This window comes from Silurus aristotelis (assembly GCF_946808225.1).
Source record: "Silurus aristotelis genome assembly, chromosome: 19".
NCBI lineage: Eukaryota > Metazoa > Chordata > Actinopteri > Siluriformes > Siluridae > Silurus > Silurus aristotelis.
The window spans coordinates 4,747,730-4,769,197 of NC_139592.1; the positions used below are offsets into that span (position 1 = coordinate 4,747,730).

Sequence of the window (21,468 nt, forward strand, 5' to 3'; positions counted from 1 at the left end):
GCTGATCCCGGACAAAGTGGACGAGTGTGTTTTTAAAAAACGGGACCAGAACGCAAAAAGCTGCATCAGGATTATATTAAATGGATGGGTTGAAGTTCTCATTGTTACTGTTTACAAGTCGTATAAAAGAGAAAGGCACCTTTAATTGATCGTATACGTCATCGCCGAACAGGAGGAAGTACTTCGGAAACGACGATGTCTAGCTTCTACACAAACCAACAGCACGTTACAGATATTCACCATCACACACGTTACAAAAGGAAATGGAGTACGAATCTCAACAGTATATACAAATTTGTCCTCTGTGTGTCACGCAGCAAATGTTGATGAAAACTGCAATGTGTTTTGACAGATATGCTGTTAATAAGGTGTTAATCAGATCCAAAAGCTTGAGTGCACTATTAAGGATTATTTATTTACCATCATTCAAGCACTAACTCTAGATCAATATTATTACTCTATTAAGGGTGTGACCCAAACCACACAGAATGTTTACTACACTGCACAACAAATGTTCCCTTCCTGTTGTAGTGCACTCACGTCATTAAACACTCGGACTTCATGCGTTATTTTACATGCTCGCTATGTCACGCTGGGCGAATCGCGCTTGGTCATGTGACCCCAGTCTTTAAACAGAAGCCTCCAGTAGATTCAACCACAGGCAGAAATACATAAATTAAATTAGGTTCCTCAAAACAGCTTCACAAACCGAATATGTACGACACCTATCCAGCAGGTAAAGTGACAAAATGTTAATAAAATCCAACCTACAAAAAAGAAAAGTTTAAAATAGGAAATCCTTCTGGCAGCTTCTGAACCATGGTGGAAAAAAATATATAAAAATCGAGAAATTTTCGTTTGATCTCGAAGCTCTTGCCGTGTCTGTGAAAAAAAAAAATTGGTGCAGAGGCTAAAGGTCAGAAAATCAGAGGACCTCGCGGCTGTTCCGGATCGCACAGCAGAGGACCATGCTGAAGATCATCCCGATAATCTGCAGAGATCAGACAGATATTGAACAAAATCAGAAATACGATAACCATTTTTACTGCTACTTGTAGGCAAAATCCAGTTAAAAAAGTGAAGAAGAAAAACCCTTGACTGATTGAGAAAACTCGGGGAACCATGTGGACGTTTCACTCACCATGACGCCAGCGATTCCGATCCCCACGTATCCGATGATAAAGAGTTTGCTATTGAAAAAGTCTTGGATAGCTTCTTCACAGTTCTGCGGAAAGAAAACAAATTAGGACATAAGTACGGAGAAAATTTTTCCTCAGAGAAAAACTAAAGAAAAGCTGAATCACAGTCACATTTCCACTCGGTCCTTCCTCTCTTCACCACTAGAGGGCACAGTATTTCAATACTGACTGTTTCTGACCTTAGTAACAGGAAGATTGAATCATTTACTGACTTGGATCTTTGAATCTCCTTCAGCAAAATGAACAAAACCATATTCAAACTATTTTGTCCATTTGCTTAGTATCTAATTCTAATTTTTAATAGTTGAACTCCCAAAAACATGATCAAGAAAGAAACAGAAATAATGCAGCCAAGGGGAAAATGATGAGAAACAGAAATTTTTCATTCCCTACTAATTTGACTAAGTGATTTGTTGCTTTTTATGTTGGTTACTTTTTTAACGTAAAAATAGTCCAAAGGTCCCTTGTGCAGGAAATAGGAATCTGAAGTAACCCCCCCTGAATCTTTTGGCACTAGTTGTTTATTTTTGTTTAAATGTATACTTTGTCAAACAATGACAACTTACAATGTACAACATCCATGTACACATACAGAAAATGTATACATTAAAAATAATTAAATATTCCAAAAGGTGCTGCTTTGGGACAATGTCCACTGTTAAGCCCAGGATATCCGGAAGCCAGCAGAAAAGTAGTGGTGATGCCACATACTGCTAAAAGGCACAGAGCAATAACCATGGATAAATAAATAAAAATAATCGCGAGATTGGGCCGAGGCAAACGGATTTCGTTGGCGACGCTTATGCTTCAGCACAATTTTAAGAAACAAGGACGAGATCATGGAAAATCTGAAGTCTGCTATGCCAATGAGGTCAACAATATTATAGAAGGCCTGAGGTAAAGTGATAGGGGGGATCGAGAATCTTCTTAGTGTGTAGATGCAGGATCAGCCTCTTTTGCCCAGCCACTGTATGCCAGCTGTTGTACTATACTACCATTTTAAGGTACTGTAACAGTAAAACATTTTATTTAAATTTTTTGTGTGTGCTTGGACTGTTTATACTGTAAATTGTACATTTGGGTCAAACCTCACTTTGTTGGACTTACGAATGCGCTACAGTCAGGGACTTTCATCGAGACTCATTGAAACAAATAGCATATTTTGATTATGGCAGCCTCATGGATTTTATGTTAGGAATCCTGTAGAGTTTAAGGGTTTATACAAAAAAAAGTGTCGGAAAAAAGTCGGCATTTGTATCTCGATGCATCGTTTTGAACATATTTGCATCAATAAATTTTTTTATCTATAATTATTAGTAGATGCGCTATAATTTTATTGTTTTGAATATTATATAGAAAACGACCACTAATTTGTGACAAATATTGTATATGTAGATCAGTATTTCGTCGCTAAACTGTTTCTCAAGCGCGTTCACTCAGCATCACTGCTGCAACGTGAATATGACGTATCACAGCACTACGGAGACGGAGGCGTGTCCTGAGAGTCACATAAAATACAGATTAACATGGCAGAGGTAGAGCTGCGTCTTCCTGTAGAAAGAACAGGAAAAGAACGTCTGGTTTTATTTCATCTATTTGCACTACAGAGGCCTGTTTGTGAAGGGGTCATGCGTTAGGGGTCAAGTCTGAAGGCACAATTGATGATTTGCTGTCTGTCTGAACCAAAGAAATAATAGCGAAATATCTGCACCGTGTTGAATTGCACAGCATCGTATTTTTTCCATTAAAACGCCTTGTGTTGAAAATTCGAATCGCATCGCATCAGTAGCTGCTCGATATGTATCTTTAATGTATCGTATCGTTGGCTAAGCATCAGAATACGAATCGCATCGGCCTCAGTTATGGAGACACACATCCCTAATGTACAGATTGAGACGCGACGGTTGCGATTTTGCGCAACAGCAGCAAGCGACAAAGTGACATTTTCTCCGTTTTATGCAAATGACTAATGATGCGACAACTGGCCCAAATTATTCACCAGCCCAATCTTATATCATATGCTGTTCGACGCTTCAATTCACCCTGACAGGAAAATAACAGGATTTTCAGGATAAAGTGCCCAAGGAACATCGGATTAAAAAATTCAAGACTTAATGCTTGTTTTTTGTTAAAATATAACTAAAATGAGTAATTGTGCTGAATTACAAGAGTGGAATAAGTTACCTGAGTGTCAGGTGGGGAGGTGGGACACACAGTTTTTTGTGTATCCTTGGTGCCGCAACAATTCAGCTGCGCAGAGAAATACAACAAAATAGGACAGCCAATGAAAAACGACATCTCTCACACACACACACACACTCACACACACACACACACACACACACACACACACACACAGAGCAATAAGCAGTGCGACACTTACGACTCGATGGTAGCTGCTGAGAATCGCTGTGCTGTTACCTTTGGCAGATTCTGCATAAAACATCTGAATGTCTTCAATAATCTAAAAGCAGGAGGAGAATGAACTCGAGCTACTGAAACCAATTAAGCTGAAAGCGGAAAAGTGTCCGCGTATTTTTCCGATTTACCGTGTTTTTATTCAGGAATCCGAACACCCCAGCGGCAACTTCAGCTGCGAAGATGATCAGGAGGCAGGCGAAGAACTGCAGTTCCACACAAAGGCGTACGTTTATGTGTTAGTTACGGACAGGGTTTTACAAAACACATTCAAATCCACAATGCAACGTAACACCGGACGCAAAGTGTGGTACAGGTACTTTCACATTCACACCATTTAACCAGATGTTCTTATCCAGAGAGACAGTTATCACATTTTAACACCTGAGCAGGTGAGGGTTAAGGGCTCAGGTAGCTTGGATATATATTAAATATATAAATATATAAAAAAAAATTTTTTTATTATTATTATTTACCTTCAGAATGCACTGCAAAAACTGTATATATATATATATATATATATATATATATATATATATATATATATATATATATATATATATATATATATATATATATATATATACACACACACAGTTTTTGCAGTGCATTCTGAAGGTAAAAAATAATAATAATAACAAAAAAAACTAAAATAAACAAAATAAATAATCTTAACTATTACACAACTGATATAACAACTACTACAGTATTTTCTATCACTGTTTTTATTGTTGATGTTGTTGTTACTAGTGTTGCTTATAATGTTAACAACCAAAGAGAATTTTTGCACATTTCACCTTTGTTCCAGAAGCTGTTTCGATAATGAACTCAAGCGTATTTGTTGGAGAAAAGGGAAATCAGGGGCAGGGAATGGAACAAAGAAGAGGAAGGAGAGAAAGGGTTTACGGGATTACGTTTAAGGGATTACGGTTAGGAAAATAAGAAAGAACATTTTGAAAAAAAATAAGGAAAAAGACCAAACAGTAAAGGTAGAAACAGGTGAGAAGTGAGGGGGAAAAAAGAAAATGTAGAAAATGTATAAGAGCCAGTTGATTAGTACATGACAGAAACAGAAACAAAGGACAGAAATACATGCTCTGGACAGAGGGACGAGGACTCACCGAGCCGAGGAGACACTGAGACTCTCGCACGGCACCGCAGCATCCGAAAAACCCCACCAACATCACCAAACCTCCTGCTGCGATCAGGATGTACACTCCTACGCAACAGAAATGAGACGAGGCCGGTTACATTCACTCACTGGATCTTCTGTTGTCCTGCTCAAGTGCAGTGAGGTCGAACAGCACAATATTTTTCTGATTAGTGAAATGAGTTGGATCAACGACTTCATCCAGTATCTGAGCATCACATTCTGATTAGTTAGATAGTTAAAGAGTACTATTATAGAATTACTATTGTTACTATGTTCTGGGCTGTAATTACAATTTGACCACAAGAGGGCGTTGTAAGATCAGGCTTTATGTAAACAGCAGCTCTGAAACACGAGCCTCAGTGTGAGGACAATGATCAGTATGCACTGAGGGATGATGTCATTAACCTCATCTGCCCTTTCACTTATCTCATTACCTTCATCACAGATACTGGGAAGAGATGGAGGGAGAGATTAAAAAAAAAAAGAGAGAGGGAGAGAAATAAAGGAGAGAGAGAGAGAGAGATAAAGAGTGACGAAAGCGAGAGATAGAAAGAGGGGGTGTGATAGAGAGACAGATGGGGGTGTGTGGAGGGAATGAGAGATGGGAGGAATGGAAGAGATGTGGAGAGAGAGAGAGAAGGAGTGGAGGGAGATATGAAGGGGGATAGAAATGAATAGAGAGGGAGATAGAGAGAAAGAGAAATGAAAGGAGAGGGGGAGAGAGAAATAAAGAGAGCGAGAGATGAAGGGAGGTGTGGTTTGGGACACGGCCACTGTGGGCTGATGATGCAGTGTGTGTGCACTGTGTAGTGTATGTAGATTGGGACAACATCAACACTGCACTGTGGCATTTAAAGGACAATATTATTCTGGGTGATTTGGGACACGATCACTGTGCACTCATGATGAGGTTTATGCTAACTATGTAGTGAATATGTTAAATGTGACATGGCCATTAATATGTTCTACATATTGAATAGGGTGTGTGGTTTGGGACACGTCCACTGTAACTCGTAATAAGTTTTATGTGCTCTATAAAGTGACACTAGAGAATAAGGGTGTGTGTTTTGAGACCCATCCACTCTGGACTCATGGTGGTACGGTGATGTGCTCAATAAAGTAATAGGGTGTGTGGTTTGAGACACATCCACTCTGGACTCATGGTGCTGGTAATGTGCTTTTATACAGTGAATAGGGTGTTTGGTTTGGGACACATCCATTTCTAAACTCATGGTATAACATTCATGTGCTATATAGCATAAATAGGGTGTGTGGTTTGGGATATGTCCACTCTAGACTCATGGCGGTGGTACAGTAATGTGCTCTATATCATAATTAGGGTGTATGATTTGGGACAAATCCACCCTGAACTCATAACGGTGGTAATGTGCTGCACTATATAGTGAGTAGGGGGTGTGGTTTGGGACACATCCACTCTGGGTTTATGCTGGTAATGTGCTCTATATAGTGAATATGGTGTGCGGTTTGAAACATATCCACTCTGGACTCGTGTTGGTAATGTGCTCTATATAGTGAATAGGGAGTGTGGTTTGGGACACACCCATTAAACTAAATCCTTGCCTTCTAGACAGCCCCCCCCCCCCCCCCCCTTTTCTAGAAACAAAAGAGTGGGGCACCAGGATGGAGTGTTTGGAGTGTGTTTTTTTTTGGGAAAAGTGATGAATAGGAATCTCTCTTACTCACACACACACACACACACACACACACACACACACACACACACACACACACACACACGTAGATTGCGGGACTACAATTAAATATAGCCGAGTGCACTGTAGGTGTGTTATTTATGTGTCTGGAATGTAGGAGGATGTTCACTGTGACAATGACATCACTGCAAAAAAACTGGAGCTTAGCGACCACACAAACACACACACACACACACACACACTTTCAAACTACTCTTTTGCCACTCACCATTTGAACTTATCTAAAAGGAAACTTTAGACAGGGTAATGGATGAGTGATGATGAGTGTGTGTTCCACTCTCCTTCACACCCGCCCACGCCCACACACACCGTGATCACACGATGCCCTGCACTTGCTGATCCTTCACAGAGCACTTTCTAATGCTCAGTACAGGCAAATTGACACAAAATTAAATATCTAGACCACGCCCACTTTTGCTACACTTCAGTCCAACACTGTGAGCGCCCTTCAGTCTCAAACAGGTGTCTGTTTCTCAAGTTTCCGTATTTACTGAAAACCACACACCGCAGTTTCCTGTTTTTAAAACAGTCACAGGCTGTGGCAGAAGAGTGTGCCGCATTTCAACTCAGCACCTTACTTTTACTACACCTCAAAATACTGTACCACACTAAGACTAAAGTACCACCGATCAAGTACCTCCCATTAGTGCATCTACACATGAGCTGCATCCCAAACCACACTTAATAGTCTGTAGCAAAGTGGTTCGAATGAGCCTACAAAGGCACATGAGTTATGAGTGGCTACGTCCCAAACTAAATAATAGAGTATTACATTAAACACTACTATGGCTACACTGCCTCCCCAAGGTTCCCAGGAAAAACTATGGCACACCTTTTGTCTTTTCACAGTAGGTGAAAGAACACACACACACACACACACACACACACACACACACACACACACACACACACACACACACACACACACACACACACACACACACACACACACACACACACACACACACTTACCAATGAAGAAGGTGGCCGGTGCCGTGTCGCCATCCAGGAGAGCGACCGTGTTATTTTCCAACCGCAACCACAAACCGACAGCCAACACCAGAGAACCCATTAACTACAGAGAAAAAAGAGATGAGGACAAAGAGAAAAAGTAAACAGTGAGACATTAAGACAAGGAGATGGAGGACAGTTCTTCATAATTACCATAATTATGGAATCATCATCATTCTCATCATTAACATCATCAACGTTATGACTCCTATTCATAACCACCACTCCAAACATCAGCAGTATCCATCATCATCATCATCACCACCATCATCATTATTGCCACCACTAACATCATCTACTTAATCGTCATGCTCTTCATCATCAGTGTCACCAGTAGTCATCAACCACCTTGATCATCACTATCACCATAATACATCATTATCACCCCCAACATTATCAGCATCTTCATCATCATTAAGGCCACCACTAGCATCATCATACTCATAACATCATGTTCATAATCATCACTATCATCATCATTATCTTCACCAATACCATTACTGTCACCAGTGTTACCTTCAACCTCCTTAATCACCATTATCTCTGTGATCACAGTCATCTTCATGCCAATAATCACCATGATCATCATCATCATACTCATCTCAACTCCACTACAATCATCACCACCACCACCTGTTTTACTATCATGTGCTGTCTTTTTACTTTCTCTTCCTCTCCTCCTGTTTCACTTTGGAGTCAAATGGTGAAATAATAAAAAATTGAAAATGCAATAGCTAAACGAGAGCTTCAGATTTGTCCGTGTTAAAACACTAAGCGTGTGTGTGTGTGTGTGTGTGTGTGTGTGTGTTTATCGAGAACTTCACGTTGCTCATGGATTATAGATATAATCGCTTTTCAGTGTGCTGATATCACATTTCATAGGTTTTGAAATGTAAAAAACGTGTCCACACTGTGTTATAATACTGCACAGAATATTATTTTGGGATGTTATGGAATATTATGGGATGCCATTGGATAGCCTTTTCAACACACACTCTTTATTCTGAAGGACATCAACGAGACGATATCCAGAGACATGGCGATTCTGCCAAATAATCTGCCCTTCTCAGGGTAGGGTAGTGGTGATAAAATCATGTGGAATTAATAATCAACTATCACAAACACACGGCTTATATATGTTCAGCGTGTTGTAAAACGTATTTTTGTAGTTCTAACTGAACTCTAATTAAGTATTGGAACAGCCCACACCATGAGCCTGAGCAAAACAGTGGAAAAAACTCATTTCTACTGCAGCTTCAAACCGCGAGTTTCACTGTTCCTCGTTTCTTCTCATCCTTTTTTTAGTGCCTTTGTGTGCTTCATCACTTTTTCCTTCGGTCATTTCTGGGTTATGGTATCTTCTCAGGGTTTTTTTTTATGAGTATCTATGTTCACATTTTTATAACAAATTAAAAACTAAATATACATTTTTATTTGAGGTTTACAAATCTAGAGAAGATTACAGCCCAGCATTTGACACGTTCTCCAGAATCCAGAAGAGCAGATGATGATTCTCAGAGACGTTTAGAAAAAAACAAAAAAGATTTATACAATGGCTACCAAAATAATTGTATGGATAATTACATTTATAATTAGAAATATATTTTAGACGATTTTTAGATGCTATAATATTTTCGATCTAATGATGACGATAGTGATACAACAGAACTATACAAATATTTAATGTTTTGCGTGGGGTAGGGTAAATTGCTCTGTTTTGCTAAATTATACACTAAACCACAAGTCACCATGTCTCAATTTATGATATTTTTAAGTTATGATGGGTTCAGTCATGAACTACCTATATATTTTAGCTAGTTTAGATTGTATAAGTGTATAAATATGAATATTTTATATCAAATCTGCAGCTTCCACTAGCTTTATTTTACTACATTTGGATGACAAAGTCTATTGTGGCATAACTGTTCACTATAATCATCACATGGCCCCTGCTTAACGATATCATGAAACACATCAGTGTACAAAAATGTATTTCTCACAAACACACAAAAATTAAAAATACAGCATAATAAAAGTCTCATAATAAATTTTTCTCTCTTTCTCTCTCTCTTTTGTTTTAATGTATTCCTCTGCAACTTGCAGTTCTGTTCATGTTCCTTTTTTTTATAAATTTTTTTTTAAAGGTGTTAGTTGAAATCCTTTCCATTATATGAATCATATAAGTACAGTGATTATTTTTATTGTATATTTTCACATGCTGTGAAATATCTACAATGGCTTTTGAAAATAAAATAAAAAAATCTATTTTAAAATTATGATCTTTATGATTATTATTATTATAAATCATCATTATATTATCTCTATTATTTTTATATGTATTTTTCTGTAATATTGCATGTAAGGCATAGATTTTTTTCTGAAAGTAAAAAAAAAGTTGTTTTTTTTACATTAAAATAAGGAATTTATAGAAATGATTTCAGATAAAAAAAATCTGTGACTAGTAGTGAGTTAAATTAAATAATAATATATATTTATAGTTTCAGTTCAATATAAATGCATCGATTGATTTTATTGTTTGTCAACTCAGATCCAATCTGACTTCTGTTGAATGTTGATTTAATCAGCTATGAGTAAAAAGAAAGGGGTGGGGCCAGTTTTAATGCAAATCATTTAATTTGAATTTTCTTTTTTTTTTTTATGGAAAGAAATTTGTGCAAATCAGCAGACTTGACAGAAGGACATTGTGACACTGGACATCTGTAATGCGAAACCTGCCTTTTCCAACCGTTTGTGGTTCTTCCCCAAACTGTTCCCTCGAAGTTGGAGGCACACGATTGTACAGAATGTCTTTGGACGTGGTAGAATTCAATTTTCTTTTCATTTGAATTAAGAGATCCAAACCTCCAGTATGACAATTCCCCTGTGCATAAAGCCAGATACATGAAGATATGCTTTGCATGGCTTGGAGTAGAAGATCTCCTGCTTTAGAGCTCTGAAATCAACAATAATGAACACCTTTGGGATCAATTGGAATGATGGGATACTCCCTTTTTTTCTTTCCAAAGAACTTCCACTGACACACACATTATTGTAACAAACTATAAGACAGTTGATAACTTAGACAATAGATAAGTTGGACAATAGATAGGTTTTTTTTGTAAGGACCGTTTGATTGTAAGGACATCGACACTCTTCGCTCAACATGGCAGCATCTGATCCCATTGATGTCCAAATAAAAAGCTAAATACGTGCAAACACACACACTTTTATGATTTTTGAGGCTGTCAGTTTCCATAGAGCACATTAAAATTACGCTCTTATCCTTACAGTTATCTCAGTAATAGAGTTAAACAATTGAGGGTTGTTGGGGTTTGGGCCCAGCAGTGGCAACTTGGTGGTGGTGGGATATAAACCCATGACCTTCCAATCATACCTCATTCACTGAGCTACCACTTCCCAATCACATCTTTACATTTGTTCACATGTTTAATAAGGGTGGATCAGATATCGCAGAAAAACAAAACGAAGAATGAATTTGATCCTGTAATCCGGTAACTGATTATCAGAGGTTCAGAAATGTGGTACGATACTGACAGAACTTCGTGAGTTCAGGATTAATATGGAAAAAGAAAGCATAGTAGCTTTAATAGAAACACTTGTTACATTAGTCTATTTCTAGTATAATAGTCTATTTATGTCTATTTTGTGTGTGTATATATAGAGAAAAAAAATCACCTCGGCTAATCATTAAACACATACCACTTGTGCCTTTTGTGGAAACCAGTCAACCTTGGTTTTGCTTTTCCATAGCTTCTTTTGGCTAAATTTGCATTTGCTGATGCTAGTGTGTTTCGGTGTATGCTAGCTTAAATACCTGATATAAGCCTCAATCTCTCTTCTATGTGGGTGTGTGTGTGAGATGTAAAATGTTTTCATCCGGTTACACTATATGGCCAAAAAGTATGTGGATGCCCGACCATCGCAGCTGTATGTGGGTCACAATTTAATAGAACGTCTTTCTGTGCTGCAGTCTTACAAATAAGTGTCCTGCACACAGCCCTAACCTCAACCCCACTGAACACTTCTGGTACCCCAGACCACCTTAACCAACATTACTTCCTGATTACATGCATTCTCTGGTAGCTGAACGATCACAAATTCCCACAGCAATGCCCAAAAAATCTAGCAAAATGCCTTACAAGAAGAGTGGAGGTTATTATAACAGCAAAAGGAGGATAACAATTGAGTGTTATTAAAAAAAAAAAACATCCATTATAGCAGGTTACAGCAGCTTTAAATAGTCCCGACCTCACCTGCTTTTATTTACATATTAAAATCAACTTACAATTTCACCAATTCATTGGTTTTGCTGATTAATCGGCACCGATAGTTGATTGATGGAATTAACGGCTATCGACAAAAATCCATACTGATAGTTTTTCCGGGTTGCGTTATTTAAAGTGTCTTTTTAAATTTTTTATTTTTTTTTATTCATTTTGAAATGTAACTATTTTTTATTATTTTGGAGTGTTACTTTTAGTTTCAGTTTTAATGCATGCCTTATTTTCCTCAATATTTGTTCATATATTAAATATATTCATTATGATTTTAGAAAAGAGTTCATTAGAAGTACCGCGCATGTAGGACGTTTTGCTGCTATGGAATTAGGGGCCTTGCTCAAGGTGTGGCAGCTTGATGTGGCTGGATTTTTAACTTCAGATACAAAGTCCAGTGTCTTAACCACAAAGCTACCAACCCCCTCCATTTCTGAGGTAAACCATAAAGTTCTCTGACTACATTACAAAGCACTCACACTGGGGACTCCTTCAATAAATGTTTCCTTTCAAAGGAAAAAACCTGTCACCTTAACGACCATTACATGCTTTTAAATCCATACTGGAAAGTGTGCGGTAATAGTAACCGGTCATTTGAACTAAAGCTGATGGAAACCTGCATTCTCATCAGAGCTGCTGTAATACAAAACAAATCAACGCCAATCTGAATTGAAATTTCAACCAGGGCCGTGGTGTTGATGTTCAGCTTGTTGATTGAGGGTTCATTATAAAATGTCAGGTGTCTGTAAATGTGAAGCAGTAACCTGATATTACTGTGCTATGTTTCGTCCATCTGTAATTTCTCTACACATGCTGTGGTATTAACAGTCATACCACTATGACTTTGCTGCAACAGGGCAGAACATCACAGTGCACTTAGTATTCCCCCCCTGTTAAGTACCCTTTGTCTGGTGAACTGGGAGTGGCAGTGTGATGTTTATGAGCCTGGAATTGCTCTCAGGAGAATTCTGGTTAATAATGGATGGCTGTGGATGATAAATTATAGCCTGGTCATTGACAGATATTGACTGTAGATCAAATATATTTGTTATAATGTAATATCCATCAGCATTGCTACTACACACATTACCATCATCATCGTCTTCTTTATCAACTACGTGCTAGAACATTATGTGTGTATTACAGTGTTTGATACCTTTAATCAACACCTGGCAACCAGATACAAGGCAGTTGGAGTGTGTGTGTGTCTCTGTGTGTGCAACAGGCATAACATTATGACCACCTGCCTAATATTCTGTTTGTCCCATTTTGCTGCCAAAACAGTCCTGACCCATTCAGCATTAACAGCATTAACTTCTTCAGCAATTTTAGCTACAGGAGATCGTCTGTTGGATCGGACCACACGGACCAGCCTTCGCTCCCCACATTGATGAGCCTTGGCCGCCCATAACCCTGTCTGGTTTCACTGTCCCTTCCTTGGACCTCTTGTGATGGATACTGACCACTGCAGACCTGGAACAGCCCAGAGGAGCTGAAGTTTTGCAGATGCTCTGCCCCAGGCGTCTAGACATCACAATTTGGCCCTCGTCAAACTCGCATAAATCTTTACGCTTAACCATTTTTTCTGTGGTTTGATGATGATGACGGTTTCTGAAAACCTTCTGTAACGGTATTGAATAAGCTTTTAGGAAACTTGAACTATTTTGTAAAAAAGAATTTTCCTTTACAGGAAAAAAATAATGTATTAACCTAGATTTTTTTATGCAATTGGCTACTTACGTGAAGGTTCCCTCCAAAAGTATTGAGACGCCAGAACCAATTCGATTGTTTTTATCTTTTGAACAAAGGGTCATCAGAATAGATGGATCAGAATTTCAGCTACAATTTCCTGATATTCATATCTAGAAGTGTTAAATAGGTTTAAAGATGGCACCCTTGATGGACAGACCACCCAGTTTGAGTGAGCAAAAGTATTCGCACAGATAGTCAAACTAAAAAACAGCGGCATATTATTTTGCTTTTACTTCTAATCACTTCTGTTTTGCTCCATGATGAAGTTCCACCCAAATACACTGAGATGCATATCTATGTAAATTGTCAAGACAGGAATAAACTTTTTTTTGTATATTCCTGAAGTCATTCTACTGCTACCATTATTAGAAACATCATCAATTATCATTAGATCTTTTACCAAAAGCAGCCACGCAAGCCCATGCTATGGCACTACCTCCACCATGCTTTACTGATAAGCCTATGTGTTTTAGATCATGAGCAGATCTTTTCTTACTCCACAGTTTGGCCTTTACATCACTTTTGGTGAGGTTAATCATGGTTGCAGAACTTTGTGGCTCTTCTTTGTAATTCTTTATAATTTCCAGTGTATTCTAGTCTTCTATTTGCTGATTTCAGTGACTGTTGTATCTTGGTTTTGGTCTTAACATCTAAAAACTGCTGATGTTTTGCATTTATTACCTTTTTTTTTTTTTATGTCTGCTCATTAATGCACAGATGTTTTATTAATTTAAAGGGAAAAAAAAATCCAAATGCTTGTTCAATTAAAAAAAAAAAACTTCCCACATACAGCTCTCTGGTTTTTAAGTTGGTTTATCCTTTTTTTCAGAAAATGCAAAGTTATGAAACAAACCAAGACAAGACATACAGAGCCATTAATTGTACAAACAATCCATTTAACAGGGCACACCTGGGCACCGATACCTGGCAGTCAGATGGTTCAATATTTGTTCACTCCAAATATTTTTCGTTCAAACAAATGGTACAAGTTCAACACATCTAGATGTCAATATTTAGGAGCTGACATTCCTGGCTACAGATCAATCACATGGCTTCAGTGTGTAGCAAAAACAAAACAGAAAACATGGAAAGAATAAAAACCAATATCCAGACAGGATGCAATGAGGAGCTGCTGGAGCCTGAGCAGTGCACTATATGTGGAATAGGGAGCTCTTTGTGAACTCCAAAGAGGAAAAAGGGGCGTTTTGTTCCTATAATGGAAAATCTGATTTACCTTTCCATGGCCGACGGGATAAACACACACTGAGACGCAGACGAAGGGGGGAAAATGGAAAGAAAGGGCTTTTTTTCCCTTCATCCTTTCCTTTTTTTTCCAGCCATACACCATTTAGCTCTATTATAAAACCAGTATTTATAAGGATTCATTTCTCAGCATTTCATCAACAGGCATCACTCACCCAGAATATGAAGTTGAATATGAAGAGCAGGTATTTCACGCATTTCATTCCACCTTCCACTTTCCCCATATTGGATTTTTCTTTTTAAATTTTTTTCAATTAAAATGTTTTGTTTGGATAAACAAGTAATGATCCGGAGTTGAGAGTCAGAAGCAGCTGCTGTCAAAGCGCACAGGGTTATTAGATCTCCCTCTATCTGTATATGTGTGTGTGTGTGTGTGTGTGAGAGAGAGAGTGTGTGTGTGTGTGTGTGTGTGTGTCCGCCCATTTTTGCAACCATGGGGGAAAACCAAGGGGGAACCCAGACTCTCGACAGACAAAAGCAACGACAGCAAACTGCTCTTTTTTTCCCCCCCTTTCCTTTCCTTTTGCAATCAGAGAAAACCTCTTTCCATGACGTCCAAAAGGTTGCTATAATATTAATTAATCATAAAAAAAAAAAGCTTTTATAATTTTGTTCCTGGTGGGCCGTGAGTTTCTTTACACCAAGGCCTTCAAGTAGGTGGTATCCTACCTCATTCAATCTACCTCTTAATACAATCTTTATGACACTATAGAAACCACCAGTATAACAGAGCACTGCATCACAGACAGGCGTCTCATGAATGAATGCCATTGCTAATGCCAAGAAACCCAAAACATTTTTTTGAACGGAATTCAACAAGTCTCCTTTCACTGCAGCCACAACTGCATTAACTACATACATCATCTCTAGCAGAAACATCAATATTACCCTCATAAAATCAACTCAGGTTTTCTGTGCATTTTTGTAAAACCATTTGAGTTCTTCAATCACAAAACCCCATGCATTACGGTTTTCCTGGGGGATTTAAAATGAAGGCAAACTGTTTTGCTTTTCTTGAAAGTCCGTCTTGAAAATCGAAAGCAAATCAATTTCTTGTCCTCTGTTAGTCATTGTGGATTTATAAAAACAGCTATTAAATTTACACAAATATATTTCGGCTTGTAGAGTTTGCAACAGATGCGGTTTGCGAGATCTGGTTATTGCGCTCTCTGATCATCCAATCAAAGGATGTGAAAATGCTTTATACTTTATGCTACAGGCGCCTACACTGTTGATTCTGAAAGCCGTAAGGCAGATTTATTTGACCCTGCCAACACATGGTGGCTGATATATAATTGGATAAAAACTCAAACATAAACATACACTCCTGGAAGCAGCACAACCAGAAGAAAAGGTGCTTTTCACTTCTCACACTGAAATTATTTATTCGCATATCCCAGATATGAAATGAAGGGTATAGACAATTGGAAATAATTTAATATACTGTATATATATATATATATATATATATATATATATATATATATATATATATATATATATATATATATATATATATATATATACACATGGAAAAAAATGTATTAAAAGATAAGCCAGTAATTTTGATAGTGTTAAGGACAGCTGAGAAGGTCCTGCTGGCTTTGACAACCCACCACTCGTTTTTGTTTGGTTTACTTTCTTTTCTTTTTATTTATTAAATTTTTTATAAATCATAACTTTAAAACTGGATAACATATTAATTGATTTATATCCTTGCAGATATAAATATATATATAAATATATATATACTATATATATATATATATATAGTGTGTGTGTGTGTGTGTGTTTGTATATGTGTCTTTGCTGTCTGAATGCTGTCACCTTTCACTGGCCTTAAAACAGGATGCTGCACATTCATAACACATGTTACAGTCATGACTTACACCATGACCTTTCACAGTCTTGTCCAGAATGAGGAAAGCATTATTTTATTTTATTTTTAAAAATAAAGTACACTATATTAAAAGGTTTGGGTCTTCTATGTGTTGGAAGAACCACATATGGCTGGAAAAGTCAGGTATCACAATATGTTTGTCTATATAGTCTTCTTCTTCTTCTTCTTCTTCTTCTTCTTCTTCTTTCGACTGCTCCCATTAGGGCGCCACAGCAGATCATCCGTCTCCATACCTCTCTGTCCTCTACATCTGCCCTTTCACACCAACTACCTGCATGTCTTCCCTCACCACATCCATGAACCTCCTTCTTGGCCTTTCTCTTTTCCTCCTTCCTGGTGGCTCCATCCTCAGCTTTCTCCTACCAATATAACTCATGTCCCTCCTCTGCACATGTCCAAACCATCTCAATCTCGCCTCCCTCACCTTGTCTCCAAAACATCCTACATGCGCTGTCCCTCTAATAAACTCTATATAGTGTAGGATGTAAATGCAGAGAGAGTGAAAAAAGAGAGCGAGAAAGAGAGAGAGAGAGAGAGAGAGAGAGAGAGAGAGAGAGAGAGAGAGAGAGAGAGAGAGAGAAACTGTAAACCTAACCTGTAATAACACTTAAAATTGTTTAGCAAGAGAGTTTATTAGGGAAGTGCTATTATCATTGCAACACACTCATTTCCTCTAAATACAAACACACAAACTTCTCCTTCGTCAACTCATACTGAAGATAAACTATATGGACAATCGTATGGGGACACACTCCCAGCCATTTGTGTTTTTACCACAAACTATTACCACAGTGTTGGACTTACTCACTTGTATAGGATATACAAAGTAATAGTTTTGTTTCATCTTGTGTGCCAGCAAAATGGTTCGGGATTCGGGTGTGGCAAAAGACAAATCAGCTGAAATTAGTCAAGTGATCCAGTTACTAAAGATAAATGAATAATTGAATAATTCTGAGTTGCTGCATTGTTTGCTCTCCTACAGATAGTGTGGATAATGCACTAGGATCATGTTCTTTATTTGTTTTTCTTTCTTTTGAAAAGCATAGATGTTGAGTTAACATTGGTTTGATATTAAATTTCTGTTGTTCTGTGTGAAATCTGATATACGTAAGATGCTCTATGTTTATTGTCTTATTGTGTTCTTTTGTTTGCACATGTGCACTTTGTGTAGCGTTCTAGTTAGTTTGGAGTTTTACATCATCTTGTATTAAATTGTAATTTTGTCAAAACCCTGTGATCCTGGAGGAAGACTTTTTATTTTGTGTGTTTAATGTATTCAAAGTGGCAACTTAAAATATAGTAATTCTGTCAAAATGTTATCTAAATTTCATCTTTTAGGAATGTGATAAAATGTAAACATTGCTTATGGAAATGGCAGAAAAATTAAAATAGCAATGTGTGTATTTATTTATTTAACATGCATTCATGTTTAAAAGCTCATTAAACATATTCAATATTATTATAAATGTAGTACTATGAATTGTCTTTTTAAATATAAATTACAAAGTACCCAACAATTAAACGTTTAAAAAAACCTCAATATTCTGTAAAATGGTATTAAAAGTCGTGCAATAAAGTAAATATTATTGATGGCATTTGTAAGATGCCTTTATCCAGATTGATTTTTTTTTTCTTGCAAATCTCATTTATACAACTGAGCAATTGAAGGTGAAGATCCTTGCGCATGTGCCCAGCAGTATCAGCATGGTGTTTCTGGGATTTGCACTCATGAACTTCCTATCAGAAGTCCAATATCTTAACCAATTAGCTACAGCTTTTAATAATAAATAAAAACTTCAGCCCCGTATTTTATTGGATCTGTTGTGTAGGACTTGATGTTGATATCCCTTGATGCATACTTGAGGCATTGATGAGACTCTGTGGGATGGTCTATTCAGTGGTGGCACCCTCTGCCACACTACTCCTCAGTCCTTCCTTCTCCTGAGGTTGCTCCTTCTCATAACTCAGTATACTGAGGCACCGCTAAGACTCTGTGGGATGGTCCACTAAGTGATGGCACCCTTTGGTTTGTCAAGTGGCTGCCCTCCTTCCTGGGTGTTTCGCTGATAGGCCCATGACACCTCCAAATAAAAACTTCAGCCCCTTATTTTATTGGATAGAAACATGTTTTGTGATGTTATAACTTAAAATTAGCAAAACGATGATTTGTTGCTTGAGGGCAACACCATGCCATAGTGGTTTAATGAAGTTATGAATTGATCTACAGTAATAAATTTAGATTAGTTGGTATTCATCATTGTGTTCTAACTTCTGTGTAATATTTTGTTGTTCAGGTTCAGCCTTTTCCGAATGTTCTGCAAGGTTTACAATTATTATAATTCAAAATCACTTCAACCAAAATGAGTCAAAATAGGCTATTTGTTTATTTTAAGAATGTTCAGAAATCTGACAGCACAATTCTGCTCTCTCAGATGTTAATACAGACATATTGGTGGAGCTCCCCTTTAAAATTCATATGTACCCTGAGGAAGAATAACTCACTGCTCATCAGGCAACAGCCAATGGAAAACACAAAGCAATAAAATTTCAGTTTGGAGTATATGCAGGCTGCTGTTTGGATGAAGTATAGGATCCAGTTACGTGAGATGAAATGCACGAATGCTGTTCATTTATCTACGCTAAAGTCAGCCTGAGCCCATGTGCTCTTTTCCAGCTGCTAATCATCATTGTCTGTCTGCAGATGCAAAAAGATTAGTTATCTAAATATTTTTATTATAACCATGGTGAATGGACCCGGTATGTGGAGAACGCTGTCATATATATATATATATATATATATATATATATATATATATATATATATATATATATATATATATATATATATATATATATATATATATATATATATGTCACAGAAACATTCAGATATGTGGATGTGGATAAATAACCAAGAAAAAGTAACAAACACAAAATTCACATTGTCTCAGTGGTTGACAATCAGATAAGACATGTTTACATCTTTACTTTTGCACTGGAGCTCATTAACAGAGAGATTATTTTTATTATTAGGGGCCCAAGCACCAAAGGTTTGTAGGCACCTTATGGTTAATCAAACAACAAAATTTTGGTTTTCTGCCTAAGGTATTTTGTTGTGAAATTTGGTAAGCTGTTTAGCGATTTTCTGAGGGACTGTTTTGACCAAATTTGAGCCAAGCGCTCCCAACTCTCTAGTGCCACCATCAGGTCAATTTTGGACCTAATTCTGAGGGATGTTTATGGTCATAACTTTGACATGGTTTAATAGGCACCCCTTGATTCCCTGAGTCGAGACAAGTTCAATAAACTTGATAACATCAGTTACTATTAGAGAATGGTTTTGAAGTTGTAATGCTAGCATACATGATGAACTGAATATTATGTTAGCTATAACTATATCAGATAAACAAGACAAACAAGATATGTTGTTTAAAAAACATGAATGATGCATGCCTTTTACACAGAAAGAAGAAGTCACATCATGCAATTTTACAGAAATTAATGTGGGTTAGTTAGTTGCTCTAGATTGCTATTACATCATCTTCGGAACTAATGTGGCTACCAAGTAATGGAAGTCTTTCTTTTTCTCACAGACCACATTCATTTCCTCAGTGATGTCCCTTAGACTTTGCTTTGAAACAGTGGACCTTAATGTATAAACATGAAGTTTCACAAAGTAACTGAACATTGGAATGCGTTAGGGCAGATATCTTGAACAGCCAGATTACATTTTTACACACAAAAACCCTAAATATGGTTGTGCTGCTACCAGTCATGTATGTTTATGTTAGAGTTTCTATCCAATCATATTTCAGCCATCAAGTGTTGCCAGGGTCAAAGAAATCTTCCATCAGGGCAAGAAATTACAGATATACACTGCTCTCATAGTAAAGTGATTTTAAACACAACCACAGTTATATGTAAAAAAAATATATATAAATAAATAAATAAATAAATATAAATATATATATATATATATATATATATATATATATATATATATATATATATATATATATATATATATATATATATATATATATGTGTGTGTGTGTGTGTGTGTGTGTGTGTGAGATATATATGTGAGATTAAATATTTGTGAGGTGTCATTTAAAACGAAAGTCACCATAAATAATTGTATATAAAGTAATTACTAACAGTAATTATAATATATATAATATAATATATAATATATAATAATTTTATCTAGTACAAACAGAACCAGATTTTAACCATAAAGGCAAAATGTCTTCAAGACAACAAATTATATGCATTCAATCCAAAGCATCCAAACAATTAAACAATTGGTTTATTGTCTGTATTTCTAAAATGAGTGTTGCCCAGAATCTTATTTACACTGAGAGACTTAATAATGTACATTGTAAAAGCAAGAGCTGTATAAGCTTTTCCAAAATGATAAACATAGGGTATACAATTTTAAATATATAAATTACACCTTTTACTTCAGGAATCTTTGTTTTCCCGATTTGTATAAAGATTTAAGATACACAGCCCTATACAATGATGTTAGTCTGTTTATCCACTTAGACAGGAGCCTTTGGTTTTCTTCGCCTGAATGACTACAAACACAGTCTTGGATGTGGAATTTAATGGAGACAGTGAGAGCCGTCTGCGGTGAGCTGCTTGTACAAATGTTGTTAGTTCAGAGTAATAAGACTGGAATATAACCAGGCATTCAGGAATTCTCCAGTCATTACTGATACTATCCCTGCTATTGTTAAAA

The 21,468-nt window shown here is 36.9% G+C and overlaps 1 protein-coding gene across 1 annotated transcript; it reads right to left on the minus strand.

Annotated features, from left to right (window-relative positions):
- Positions 1-397: 397 nt before the first annotated feature.
- On the minus strand, positions 398-15,227 carry tspan2b (tetraspanin 2b). Its single transcript, XM_083521146.1, has 8 exons — positions 14,980-15,227; positions 7,476-7,578; positions 4,739-4,836; positions 3,749-3,823; positions 3,583-3,663; positions 3,384-3,449; positions 1,142-1,225; positions 398-991 (listed from the first exon to the last, which is right to left on the minus strand). Exons 1-8 carry the CDS (start codon positions 15,046-15,048, stop codon positions 926-928), a joined length of 642 nt encoding a protein of 213 aa, XP_083377272.1. The 5' UTR covers positions 15,049-15,227; the 3' UTR covers positions 398-925.
- Between the last annotated feature and the right edge of the window lie 6,241 nt (positions 15,228-21,468).